The 14,098-nt window shown below is 39.3% G+C and overlaps 1 protein-coding gene across 1 annotated transcript in view; it reads left to right on the top strand.

The window, feature by feature from the left end:
* The window catches only part of COL3A1 (collagen, type III, alpha 1), a 51,633-nt gene extending 42,353 nt beyond the window's left edge, over positions 1-9,280 (top strand). The window contains exons 39-51 of the mRNA XM_014954479.1: positions 1,080-1,241; positions 1,354-1,461; positions 2,193-2,300; positions 2,695-2,748; positions 2,935-3,042; positions 3,711-3,764; positions 3,868-3,975; positions 5,335-5,388; positions 5,608-5,715; positions 6,402-6,678; positions 7,226-7,413; positions 7,567-7,809; positions 8,099-9,280. Of these exons, the coding sequence (XP_014809965.1) occupies positions 1,080-1,241; positions 1,354-1,461; positions 2,193-2,300; positions 2,695-2,748; positions 2,935-3,042; positions 3,711-3,764; positions 3,868-3,975; positions 5,335-5,388; positions 5,608-5,715; positions 6,402-6,678; positions 7,226-7,413; positions 7,567-7,809; positions 8,099-8,245 (1,719 nt within the window). The 3' untranslated portion in view covers positions 8,246-9,280. The remainder of the gene's footprint in view (positions 1-1,079; positions 1,242-1,353; positions 1,462-2,192; positions 2,301-2,694; positions 2,749-2,934; positions 3,043-3,710; positions 3,765-3,867; positions 3,976-5,334; positions 5,389-5,607; positions 5,716-6,401; positions 6,679-7,225; positions 7,414-7,566; positions 7,810-8,098) is intronic.
* Positions 9,281-14,098: the final 4,818 nt, after the last annotated feature.

The raw sequence follows: 14,098 nt of genomic DNA, 5'->3' as shown, positions 1-14,098 counted from the left end.
ATCTGTCTTACTCTTTTATGATGCAAAAAATATTCAATTCTGGATCTTGAATTGCTGTGCATTTTCAAAAAAATTTGTAGATCAGTGTTGAGAATTTTTTTTAGTTGCCTGTAGAATGGAATGGCATAAGCTTTAATTATCTTGGGACAGAGGAGTTTGGAAAGATTCTTGTAGGAACTTTTCTCTCGTATGATATGGCCTACATCTGAAGTTTAATTTACCGATCTGCAGTGTCATATTATAAAAATGTATGCTGATGGCATTAGCTAATTTCATTATTTCATGCAATATCTGTGTGTGAAGAAAAGCCGTTTCAAAAAATCCTTGCATGTTCAACATGCACCTACTTTTGACTTGCATAGTAAATATTAGATTCTGATTTTTGATTCTTTAAAAATTAAGAAAATTCAAAGAATACAATGGATTTACCCATTTTAAAATCAAAATTGCAAGTAATCCTTTGCTGTATTGTAACTGAGATATAAATAAAACTTTTATATTTGAATAAAAAGATTATTATTTTTTGCTTATGGTTACAGATAGATACAAATTATAATATTGCTGAATAAAAAGAAAAAGTAGAATTTTATTTAAGGTACTATTAAAGTCAATGTTATTCTTTCAACTGATTGGCTAAGTTAAGAGATTTAATGAAAGACATTTCATTCTGCACGTGTGCAAGAAACCACCTTAAAGGTATCTGGCGTGAGTGATTCAAGAAATCAGTGGGGTCTGCAACTATTTCAACTTTCTGTGGCAGAGCCCTGGGTTAGGAAGGTGTGTCCTGTGTTGGGTGCAGGATACAAACCCAGGGTATCCCAACTGTGCAGGAGTTGTATTATGCAAACCGATGCCCAGCCAGTAAGGAGAAAAAACATCAGGTATGAAAGCTGTAGGTGAAAGGACTCTCTGTATAAAACCAGATCAGATCTGGGTGCATAGAGGTTGGACCCTAAACCCACCTTCAGGCAATGAATCAAGTCTGGTTGGTTTTCATGAGGAAAGATCAACACCCGGAAGCACGTGCTACTGTTTCGGGTAACACAGCTCATGCTTTTTCTCTTTAAAATTATTTTTAGGGTAGTCCAGGTCCCCCTGGTAACGCAGGGCCTGCAGGCAAGGATGGGCCTCCCGGACCCCCTGGTAGTGCTGGTTCTCCTGGAAGTCCAGGACCTTCTGGAACAAGAGGTGAGCCTGGCCCACCAGGTGAAAAAGGATCACCAGGCACACGAGGAGAAAGGGTAAGTGGACCGTGATACTAACTGACAGGGAATATGTTTGTCAAGAATAAGAAGCCACCTACTGAACGTTGAAGATCCTCAGTATTGACCGCTCTGTCCTTTTCCTAAACAGGGGGCACCAGGAGAACCAGGTCCTCAAGGCATCGTTGGTGGCCGGGGTAACACGGGTTTGCCAGGTCTGCGTGGCCCCAGCGGCCCCCCTGGTATGGCGGGTGCCAAGGTGAGAGTGCACTCACTGCAGCAATAGCTCAAAGCTGCTGCAGGAGCTGTAAGCCAGCTGCTAAACATACCTTTGCCTTACAGAAAGTAATGAATGTGTTGTGTTTTCAGTCTAGAGAGTACAGAAGTTAGTTATATTTGATTGTAGCTGTAAGATCAGGCTTGATAACATCTGGTAACAAGCAGCTGTGGAAAGTGAGGCTGTCATTACAAGAAGTATATAACCAGCTTCACCCACTTAAGGAAGGCAATGGGCTATAAACGCTCCTTGAGACAAGAACTGAGTCACAGCTTCACATCGAGATGTTTATCTTTGCTTAATTCTCAGTATGTTTCTTGCTTAAATATTATGACCCAAACAGGAAAATAGTTCCACCTCCATCCAGAAAAGGTGGTGTGAGGCTTGATTTGTATTTTATTGCTAATATTGTGATAGACCAGCAGTTTTTTTGTTAACTGACTTTGGTTTTGGGCAGATAAGACAGGACATAGACAAGATAGTAAGGAATGTTCCTTGAGTTCAATGGCCTCGCATGAATAGTACTAGCGATGAAAGGAAACCAGTTTTGGCAAGATTTTGTCTTTCTTATTTTGAGTATTGACAAAGTCTCACTGACCCTTCACTTTATCAGGTCTCCTTCATAACCACTGCATATTTAATTAAAGATATATGATACAATGCTATTTCATAAATACATTATCTGTAACGAAATCCTTTCCCTTTTTGTTCAGGGTGAAGATGGTAAACCAGGCACCAATGGCATCCCAGGAGAACGTGGTGCTCCTGGTCCGCAAGGTCCTATTGGCCAAAGAGGCTTACCTGGAGAGCCTGGCAGAGATGTGAGTGGATGTGTTAGACCTTCCTGCTAGCTTGTGAGTTACAAACAGGAGACACGGGGACTAAAGAAGCTTTAAGGGTCACAAAGCCTCCCTCGAGTGCCCGATGCACAGGGGCCCAGGCAGATGACATCCTCACGTACGGTGGTGTACCCTGTGTCTCTACTATAACTACCTGTGGAACACGTCTCTGTCTCACTTGGAACTGGAGACTGTGCTGCCTGTAAGCCCACAAAATATTGCAGGTGTGACATCTTTTGCAGGCCCCCGCCACCTCCAGGAACTCTTCCTTCTTGAAAACATTGTCTTGGATGAGCATTATTTTAGCTTACTGGAAAACAAGCTGTCTATTCATCATCAGCTGATGAACAAACTGTACCACTCTTTTTTTTTCCAGGGTAACCCTGGCTCAGATGGCTTACCTGGACGTGATGGATCCCCAGGAGGCAAAGTAAGGAATCACCAATATCTTTAGATTGCCAAATAAATGTTATGTAGAGATGACAATATACGTAGCTAGTCCCGTGCTATATCTAACTTGTTCCTTGAACCTCTTCGGCTCCACTGAATGTACTCTTTACATTGTAGTTCTGTAAAACATAAAATTTCTTATCATATCAACTGTGACTATCTGCAGGGTGACCGTGGTGAAAGTGGCTCTCCTGGCCCTCCAGGACCTCCTGGTCACCCCGGACCTGCAGGTACCAGTGGTGCACCTGGAAAAGCTGGTGAAAGAGGATTTCAGGTAAGACCAAAATAAATAGCTTACTGCTTATTTACATACCTTTCCTGTGCAAAGTGCATTTCGTGCTGTAATAAAGTGGAAGTTTGGAAGAGTCATACATTTGTTACTGTCATAGTTTCTTGGCATTGAGGACCTCCTTTATAAGAATATCAGGAGGAAATACATCACAGTTTATGTTACTGATAAATATATAAATTCTTATATAAATACAAATATAAATATAAATATAAATTAAGCTGAGAATCCACGTACTCCTTAGGATGCCAAAAAAGCATATCATCCCACCAGGCCCTATCTTAATTTCCATCCCATCTGGTGCTCGTGCAGCAAAGGGTTGTTATTTATTTAAGCTAAGGGAGAAACTTAGGAAGTCTTCAAGTTATTTCTGAGAAGTGCTGAGAAGAGCACGGCTTGAGCACTGAGCACTTCACAAAATGAAGAAGGGGTCAAGTGCATGTGGTATGTATCAGTGCCTACAGGGAGCTGAGTAAGACTAACATTGGTGGAAAAAAGAACTGACCAAAATTCTTGCTGATTATATAGTGTGTGTGGAGCTTCCTCTTGTTTTCAAACAGCTGCTGGCTTTGAACATACTGCTTATCTGGAAATAAAAAGGCAGTCTAGTCAATCCTAGTGATCCACGCCATCTTATTCTTATTGTGTCACAGGGTCCACCTGGCCCTCCTGGCTCTGCTGGTCCTGCTGGTGCTCGAGGTCCTGCTGTAAGTCATATTTAAAGTATTTGTGATATCATACATTTCCTGTTATTTGGACGTTTTTCTGATTTCCTTCTGTATTCCTTTTATTGCAAATCTACTCTTCAAGGGTCCTCAAGGTCCACGTGGTGATAAAGGTGAACCTGGTGAAAGAGGCAGCAATGGCATAAAGGGTCACAGAGGATTTCCTGGTACTCCCGGTCTCCCTGGTCCTCCCGTGAGTATTTTGCATTGGATGAGGAATTACAGCTGTTCTTGGGTCCTTTGGTTTGAGTCCTAGGAAGCTAGTTAGCCTAAACTTAATTTACTGAGAAAAGAAAGAAAGTACAAAGAACCTGTGTAATTTGATTCTCAAATGTGTTCGAAAGTCCAGATTCCCTGAATCAACCTGAAATAAGTATTAATGAAGAACTGGCAGAAGCTGCTGGGAGCTAAAGCTGGGTTTGGTAAAATCTCTTTCAGCTCTGTCTGCCTTTGCCTGAACACTTTCATTTATACAGGCTATTCCTGGTTAAATTGTAAAAGATAAAAATAGGGGTTGAAATATTTGTATATTAGAAATCTATGCAAGAGAGACGTCTACATGCATGAAAAAGCTGCTCAGAGTCCAAATACCTCTCTTCTGTCAGGCATCTTTTGCAGTAATTAATATTAGGGTAAAATGGGCAAGAAATTGTAAACTTTGTAACCTACTGAACTATAAATGTGTGTTACCATTTTCAACAGTTCTTAATGTCTAAAAGAGTAATAGACAGGTGTGCCCTAGGTATTTATGACAAAAATTTTAAGAGGGGTTTATACTGAAGAGAACTATTAATAGTGCTCATGATACAAGTAAGAATCAAGGAACCAAAACTCACCTACTTAATCTACCCATAATGGCAAAAAGATGCAAGTGTTAAATAGAAATGCCACCAGTATAAGAGCCACCAAAACCAGCCTATTTGACAACACAATATAACCTGTTGTCTCACTTATGAGTAGTAAAAAAAAAAAAAAGTCTGATAAATTCTTATTTGCACTATGACGGCGAGATGATTAATCATTTTTAAACACATGGCTTAGTTCTTTGTGATGCATACATAAAACAAATTTTTAATGCATTTGAAAACACGAGTGTTTTCACTCATGTTAATGACTGAAATGTATTGTTAATATGATTTTATAGTAATATCCAGCATTTTGAGCCTATAGCTCTGTATTCTTATGAATACAAGATTTCACTGAATTTCACTGAATTTTTAGAGTTGGAAGGGACCATAGAGATCATCTAGTCCAACTCCCCTGCTAAAGAGGGACCACCCAGAGCTTGTCAACTGCATTTCATCTCATGTTAATTGGCTTTCTTGCATTTTTGGATGATATTGCATCACAAATTTTTTTTCACATGGAGAATATCTGATAATTTTTTCTGTTTAAAGAATCACAAACACTCTTTCTCATATGTGACATAGCTTCTTATAAGGATGTGTCTCTTATAATCGTAAGGATGTTTCAATGTCTCTATTTAGGGTACATCCAGGTAGATACAAAACGTTACCGGGAGGTGTATGACTTGCTTATCTTTTCCTCATAGGGTCCCCTGGGTCCACAAGGTGCAATTGGAGGTCCAGGAGCTTCAGGTGCAAGGGTAAGACAAACTCCTTACTTTGCTTAACTGGAAGGAAGATTCAGGCTGTTCCTTTAAAAACAAAACAAAACAAAATTAAAATTGGCCATCTTAACAGCTGAAGACGGACACCTGATAAATCAGACAGAAATGTTTCAAAACTCTCACTAACTATTTCTGAATTTGAGATTATCTGGTAAACTATTTTAACCATATTATTTGTGTTGAACATTGTTCTAGGGTCCCCCAGGACCAGCTGGGCCACCCGGAAAAGATGGTACAAGTGGGTATCCTGGTCCCATTGGTCCTCCCGGCCCTCGTGGTACCAGAGGCGAAAGTGGCCCTGCAGTAAGTAAATTATGCACACTCAAACAGACAGGAACTATTCGTGAAGATAGGGTGTTTTAAATATTAAATTATTTAAATATTATATTTAAATATTCCATTTAAATATCTCCCTCAAAAAATTCTGCGCTCCACAGACAGAGTTTGTGGTAGGAGATATCTAGCTACCAAGGCTAAATCCAAAGAAATACAGGTCATTTGTAATTCAGTGGAACTATTGATGCACTGGGTGTTGTCATTGACATCTCTGCGTACAATGAGAAGGCAGGATGTCCTCTTCACTTCAGACCACAGACTCCCTGTGAGTCTTGGAAGCCATGAAGCGGGTTTCCTCCACTCCTCTAGAGAGGCCAGCACTGCATAGGTCACTGGCATAGTCACTTCTCCTAAAGCCAAGAAATGGTTATTCTCTGGATTTTGGTGGAAAGGGTTCCTCCTCCTTCTTCTCAAAATCCAGACAGAAGAAGGACAGTCACAGCTTGAAAAAATTAGGAAAAGAAAATTGCTACTTCAGAACCATGAAGGCCTGGAAAGTCTAACAGATGTTTATATATAGCAAGTGCCATTACGTAATGAATAAGTAAAATAAATGTTTATGTGATGTCAGAATTCTCATTTTTAATAGTTTTCATTAGTTTTTGGCTTTAACCTGCGATCTCTACTTAGCGCTATGTTCATTATTTTTTTAGGGTCCACCAGGCCAGCCTGGTCCTCCTGGTCCTTCTGGTCCTCCTGGTCCATGTTGTGGTGGTGGTGCGGCCATCATGGGTGGTGAAAAAGGTCCAGTGGGCTATGGGTATGAATATCGAGATGAGCCAAAAGAAGATATCAATCTGGGTGACATCATATCTTCAATGAAATCAATTAACAACCAGATTGAGAATATCATTAGTCCTGATGGGTCACGGAAGAATCCAGCTCGTAACTGCAGAGATCTGAAATTCTGCCATCCTGAGCTCAAGAGTGGTACGTTGGGTTCTTATTTTCACCAACTGTAGCACATCTGTTTGGGGTTGGTTTTTTTTCATGAATGCTATTGTCTTTGAGTACTTAAAAGCAGAGATGCTATAAAAATTTGAATTGTCATTTTTGGTTTTTTTTAACAGATGTCATGATAAAGATGATAAATGTAATAATTTTGAAGTTTAATTTGCTGTGTATTTACTCAGTATATACACTGGCTTCAACTCCAGTTCTTATATGCTTATAAGTGAACATTTGTTTAAACAATTTTGTGGAAAAAAAGCCACATGGCAAGTATAATTATATTATATTTTATAATATAAATATAAATCTATATTTACTTCAAATTTCAGTCACATTATAGTCTTCACATGAACTCAGTATATTTTGATACCATCCTATTTTCTGTGGCTTCTCTTCTGTCAAAATTAATATGCTTCCTTATTTGGCTCAGGAATCTGGCACAGAAATAAGCTTCACCATCATGCAGTCAGATTCTTCTCCAAATAGATTAAGCCCCTTAATATTTTATATTTTTTTTAACCTCTAGGAGAGTACTGGATTGATCCTAACCAAGGCTGCAAGATGGATGCTATTAAAGTGTACTGTAATATGGAAACTGGGGAGACATGCCTCAGTGCTAACCCCAGCACCGTGCCAAGGAAGAACTGGTGGACCAGCGAAAGCAGTGGAAAGAAACACGTTTGGTTTGGAGAATCTATGAATGGAGGCTTCCAGGTAAGAAATGACCACACTCAACAGCCCAAAAGGCAGTGTGCACATTGTTCTCATCTACTGCTCATCCTGAAATCAAACTAAGCTTAACGTTTAGCGTGTGAAATAATGACAGTGATTAAACAAGAACTGTTGCTTACGTGTTCCGCTCTGCAGTTCAGCTACGGTGATCCCGAGCTTCCGGAGGATGTCTCCGAAGTCCAGCTGGCCTTCCTCCGCATCCTCTCGAGCCGTGCCTCCCAGAACATCACCTACCACTGCAGGAACAGCATTGCCTACATGGATCAAGCCAGTGGAAACGTTAAAAAAGCTCTGAAGCTGATGAGCTCTATGGACAGTGAGATTAAGGCTGAAGGAAACAGCAAATTCACGTATGCTGTTCTGGAAGATGGCTGTACTGTAAGTAAACAAGACTTTAGTATAGTATTTTAATAAATAATTCCCTCTGGAGGCCTAGACCCATAATAAAGGAAGAGAGTGCTTTGCATGGCCTGGATAAGGAAAGGACCCAGTGTTGAGGAGGACACGTGGACAGAGAAAGTTATGAAAAACAGTCAACTGTGAGATAACTTTAACATAGTTAAATACATACATAGTTAAACACAGTTCTATGATTCTATGATTCTATAGCCTGACACTGATTCCTCTAACATGGTTTTTCTTTTTTCTTTTCTTTTTAACTTCACAGAAACACACTGGTGAATGGGGTAAAACAGTCTTTGAATACAGAACGCGCAAGACAATGAGGTTGCCTGTGGTTGATATTGCACCCTTAGATATTGGTCGTCCTGATCAGGAATTTGGCGTGGACATTGGCCCAGTCTGCTTCTTATAAATCAAAGATCCTGCTCTTTCTGAAACTCCAGCAAACAGATTCACACTCCAACTGTGCTCCTTTGTTTTAGCCTTGTCAGCTAGTACAGGTGACCATCAGTATCCCAGTTATTTATTAACAAAATTTCTGGGGGGAAAATCAATTTGATATCAAGGGTTATTTTTTTCGCTATTACACAAAGTACAGTAAAAATGCTTTTTTTTCTCTATTTTTTTTACCAAATTCCATCTTCAAAACATGTCTCCGTGGTGCTATAATACAACTTCAACACTTAATAAAACAACACTGTGTTCTATTATTTGAATGTTAGCCAATTAACAAAGCACTGATTGCTCCCAATACCAAAGTTTACCCTTCTTTCTAAGATGCAGTCCATAAAGCTAGAAAGACCTCCCTGTTTCAACTACCTCAACATGGACAGAAACTGGGAAGTGTCTGATGAGTCAAACCAAAAAACAATCAAACAAATCAATCAAATCACATTGGACCCATTGGTCAATTCATTTGGAATCATTTGGTACAAAATTGTCTATTTCTGTACTGATTAGCTGCGAAAAAGTACAGTGTATGTTAAGAGTTTAATAATACCTTGATGTCAGTAGTCACCATAATTTTATTGTTGGATTGTATTCTGTTATATCAAAGGTGCTTCTCTACTTTCCTGTCATTGCTGGTCAAGACCACTAAAATTGGGGAAGTGTAAAAGACTAATATGATGGTGCTAATGTATTTTTCACTCCTAACTCTGCAAGTCAGGGTTATTGACTTGCTTAAAAAAAAATAATAAAAAAGGTAAAGGATTTAAAGCAATTGTAAATGTCTCCTGTCAAAGATCTTCATTGGCATGTCATAGTTGAGAACTTTCTCCCTTCACTCTAAATAAAGCTGCAAAATTGTGAACTTCTTCTGTCACGTTAACACATTTATAGTGTTGAAGGTTAACCATCTTTGTAAGCTTTTATATGGTTGTTGGTCTATTCCTTACAGAGACACATAATAAAATATCTTAATAAAACTCCTTGTTGTTTCATAAAACTGGCTTTTTTATTTATTTTGCTATTTGCATCTCTCTCTTCAAACAAATTAATAAAGCAGGACACAACTCTGGTACCACTTTAACTGATTTTGCTAAGATAATTTGTTTGAAGGAAAACCCAGTAATGCTACGGGATGCAGTTTATGGCATCATACTATGAAATTTTCTTTCCTACTTTTTCCACTCCTCTCTATCCAGTGGCTCATTTTTTTCCATCATGGATTGCCTCTCTGACAGCCAGATCCAAAACTGGCACCCGTGCACCAAGGCAGATCAGTTTGGAGGAAGTATAAGACTCCTCTCAAAAAACCCCCCCTGCTTCAGTCTAATTAAGTAGGCAGCCACAGGCTACTGTCCTTTCAGAGGGCAGCTTAATTAAAGGGCCTAAGGATCTCCCGCAGCGCAGGCTGGAAGCACTAGCCATTTGATGAAGCTGACATTTTGATGTTTTTTCTGTTTGTTGGAGCTGCACGACTAAGTCATCCCTGGATTGTAGCAAAAATTCAAAGGAGATGTACTCACCACAGCAGTTTGGTGGTCCCTGAGTTCCAGGCCAGAAGAAGGAACTTTGCCCCAGGCCAGAATCCAAGCCGTGGTACCTCTCCCAGTGGTAGATGCTGACAGATGCTGCTCAGATGTTTCCATGAAGGAAGATAGAGCAATAATGCACCACCACGCCTTGCTCCACAGCCAGTAAGGGGCTCTACAACAAGGTCAGACAAGAAAATTAGGGCATTAAAAAAAAAAAAAAAAAAAAAAAAAAGAAAGAGTCGTTTCAGTTCAGGGAGAATTAATTGCTCTCTGAAATTTTCCCTGAGCGCCTGAGAGCATGATAAAATGCAAACAAGCATTTCCAGGAACACCTGAGAAGATGGGTACACACCTCCTTGGATTCCCAAGGAAACTCCTGTTCCTTCACAGTGTTGGATGCTGTGCAGCAGCAGAAACGAAGTCATCACAGCACATTGTCTGTAAAGTGCTTTCTGATCTTCCAGGGTGAAAGTCACTTATCGGCAAGCTATTAATAACAACAATGGGTGGCTTGTATTTGAAAAAGGAAAGAAAAAAAAATTGGGGAATAAAAAAAAAAAAAAAAAAAAAAGAGATTCTTAAAGGTTCTCACCGATGATTATGGATCGTGCACTCTCTCAGAATACTTTCTGGATTGGACCAAGCTGCAAAACTGGGCAGAGAAATGCTGCTTTTTCAGAAATCTCATCAGATTTGGGTCTGAGCCAAGACAGTTTTGCTCTGACATCACAAAATTTGGACGTGTCCACTCAGAAGCAGAACAGTGAGGGTCTGGGGATACCATGACAGCACAAATCAACACTGGCGTGACTGTACTTAATGCAACAAAAAAGAATAGTACCAACAAGCCAGTATTTTTAAAATTAATTTCTCAGGAAACCTCCTCATTTTATGGTGAAAATAGCTAGCATTTATGGAAGATGAGAATTACATGTACGTAATAATATTGATCTGACATAAATTACATGGTAGGGAGTCTTTTGACTGTGGTTGAAATTTTGTGAAAGCAGCTGGTAAGAATACTGGCTGGTGGCAAAAGCATTGGAAAAACCTGTTCTTAACTTTCATGGCAAAAAAAAAAACCAAAAACCAACCCTCCGTCATCTCCAGTACTTATGTGGCTGAATACATGGCTGGTAGCAATTACATAACCTTAAAACTGAGGGTTTGGGGGCATTTTTCTAAAGAAACCATATAGTCAACTAGACTTTGATTAATAATTTCTAATAATTTCTACTAATGAAAGGTGATTACTGCAACGTTTGCAGAAAGAACAAAGAAATCGCCAAGACCACTATAAAATAATTTCCTTGATCCAAATACCTTCATCTTTTTCAGAGGGTCAGTCATTAAGCCACCATGATCCTGGTACTGCTGTACTTTTACAGGAAGTTCTTTGAGGTAATAAATATATGGAACAGAAGAGTTAATTATCATATATTTATTATATATATTATATAATTAATTAAATAACAAGGCTAGCCTGTGGAAGATTTAGATTCCAATCCTATTTTTGTACTCTGATTTATTTTGTCAGCCTGCAAAAGGCTTGAGCTTTTATTTTACATGGGAAATATAATTAAAAAACAATTCTTACCTGACGCTTTGAGGGTGGCAGCACCATTACTCACTGTTACAGGGCAGCACATCACCTTCAGAGACTACAGCACTTCAGGGAACTAGTTACCTTTTGCACAGGTAAATAATAGAGGTCTCTCAAAGCTGTATGGAAACGCCAACACCTGCTTTCAAGCTCTAAGATAAGTTGATTTTTAGGCACATATTCAACATGTAAATTCAAAGACAAAAGAAATAAATAATACTGTAGTCTACATAGCTGAAAGCGAGGCATGAAGCCGAAAGAGAGGCACGTACAAACAAGGACAGAAGTTGCCCGCACAGGAGTAAGACTGATATAAGAAATTTCTCATTCTGTCCCACAGCCTCTTATTCAGCCATGTATTACACCAGGTGATATCCATCCACTTCATAGCACCCAATTACTATGGCTCTCTGGGGAAAACAAGAAATGAAACAACCAACCCGTAACCAACCAACCCAAAAGCCCTGCCCAGATCATACCACCATCTTTAAGAGATCACTAATTTAAGTTTTAATATTTCTTTGGAACTTCACCTTTCCAACTGACTGCAGGTTATCCCCTCAAGGAGCAGCTCTTTCGCAGGACAGCACAACTTTTCTTCTGGTGCAGTACAATTTGTAATTCTCACATTGTCATGACGTCAGCTAAATAGTCTTAAACCTCTATTTGCAAGCCGTAACTTGGAGGAAGAGCTGTCAGATGGCATAAGTTAACATAAGATGGCATAAGTTAAGTTTAATCTGATAGTTATGCTGTCAGATGTCATAAGTTAAAGATGGCCTAAGCTTGGGCCATGAGAATTTTTGAATTCGTAAAGGGAAAAGGTGTTCCCAACACATACTTTGCCATGCTATGGCTGCAGCTTTAGGAGTGAAATCTAATTTCTAATGTTCCTTGTCAGCTGCATATTATTTATATAAGTCAGAAAATGTCATTTTGGAGGACCGGTTATTATTTATGACAGTAAAACAGCTTAATTTTAGTCACCAAATTAGAATAGGTTTCTTATTACATACCCATAACATACCCATTTCAACCAAGACAGAAACCCTAAGGGTTCTTTGAAAGATCATACCCATTTTTTCTCACCAGGAAAGAAGTCAGATCTAACAGACTCCAACTTTAAATTAAGTGCCTCTTCTGGAAATGTGAGTAACAAGGTACTTGTTGCACAAATCTTAAGTTACACTAATGTATGAAGTATTTTTATTATAATTCAGCATTTTAACTCAACATATGCTGGTAATCAGATGTCCTTGATTATATCTTGTTATGCTCTTAAAGAAAATCTGCATAAACCTAGATGTAAAGTACCAGAAGAGAAAGACACTTTGCAGGAGGTTTTATGATTTAGGACATTAAGAGACACTTACTGTGTTTCTGCCTACCTGTTTACTGGGAGGAGGCAAGATGTAGTTCACCCTGCGCTGAGGGACTGCTGTTCCAGGATGAATGAAGTCCACCAGAACAAAATCCTGGTGGTCTTGTCCTCTCACCTGTTCTTCATCTTACAACAGCTTCAGCCTCGAGGATGTCTTCTGGAAGCACTGACTGTAACCCACACTGCTGCTTTCCCATCACAGCAGCCACTCCTGCTTGTCACACCGTATTCCTAGAAGGTCACCATATTTTCCCTCTTTTTTGGCATAAGTTGTCCCTGCTAAAGCTCTTCTTTCCCATAATTTCTCTCTGCCTGTTCAAGAGAAAACTGCATGACCCTCCCTTCAGTACACCCTTAGACATGGACATCACTGGATTAAGTGCTGAAACTTAAGTTTTGTTGCTGAATCCATGTCCACATCCACTGAGAATGCAGTCGTTAAAAGATCACTCTTGGAGGCACTGGAGATGTTCCAGTTTCACTGGGGGTTTGTGAATGTTCCTATCATAACTCACATTTCAGCCTTACTGTCTTTGTTAAGGTAACTCCGAGGTACCTGAAAAAGAATAGTCATTCCTCCTTTTGGTTTGGTAGCATCTGCAAAGCCGAGATTAAGATTTCTATCAGGAAATGGCTGAATTCAGGAATATGGCAGCAGGAAATGCTTTTGACTCACTCTGATTGTTCTGTAGGATCACACAGGGTGTTCTTAGTGGACAGAGCCTCCTAAAGTGATGTCAACAACTCCTACAATTGTCACAATCCTATGTCATGTTGTGTTTCTTTGTTGCAGGGAAGATTGCTCCCTACCAAACATGTACAAATATTTTGTTGAAGTCTCTAGAAATATAATAATGTTCTTTTGCTATAATTGGCTGGGTTTGCATCAAATTTTTCATTCAGTTGGCTAAGGCCAAAAAACAGTTCTGTGATGCTTTGTCTGACGTGAATTTACGTGTCTTTTCTCTGCACAAACATTCCTAAATAAGGCTGCATTCTCTGAAGGATGGATAGTAATACCTTAATTGAGGAACTAATTTTACAACAGAAATATTCAATAGTGCACCATTCTCTGATATTGAGAACACAACAGCCCATAATGATTATGAAATATTGTTCAGGGAAACCTTAAACCGGAGCTTCCAGAAAGATGGTTTCTTTAACAGCAATGAAATTAAGATGTGCAAGAAATTAACATTTTGGGGATGGAGGAAAAAAATTGACTCTTCCAGCCTCCAGCTCAAACTAGTGCTCCCTTAATACTTTTCCAGCCCTTCTCCCAACAAATGATAGAGCATGTAA

This window comes from Calidris pugnax, unplaced genomic scaffold (genome assembly GCF_001431845.1).
Source record: "Calidris pugnax isolate Ruff unplaced genomic scaffold, ASM143184v1 scaffold103, whole genome shotgun sequence".
Lineage (NCBI taxonomy): Eukaryota > Metazoa > Chordata > Aves > Charadriiformes > Scolopacidae > Calidris > Calidris pugnax.
Note: the sequence above shows the minus strand (reverse complement) of the source record. Positions and strands in the feature narration are given on the sequence as shown.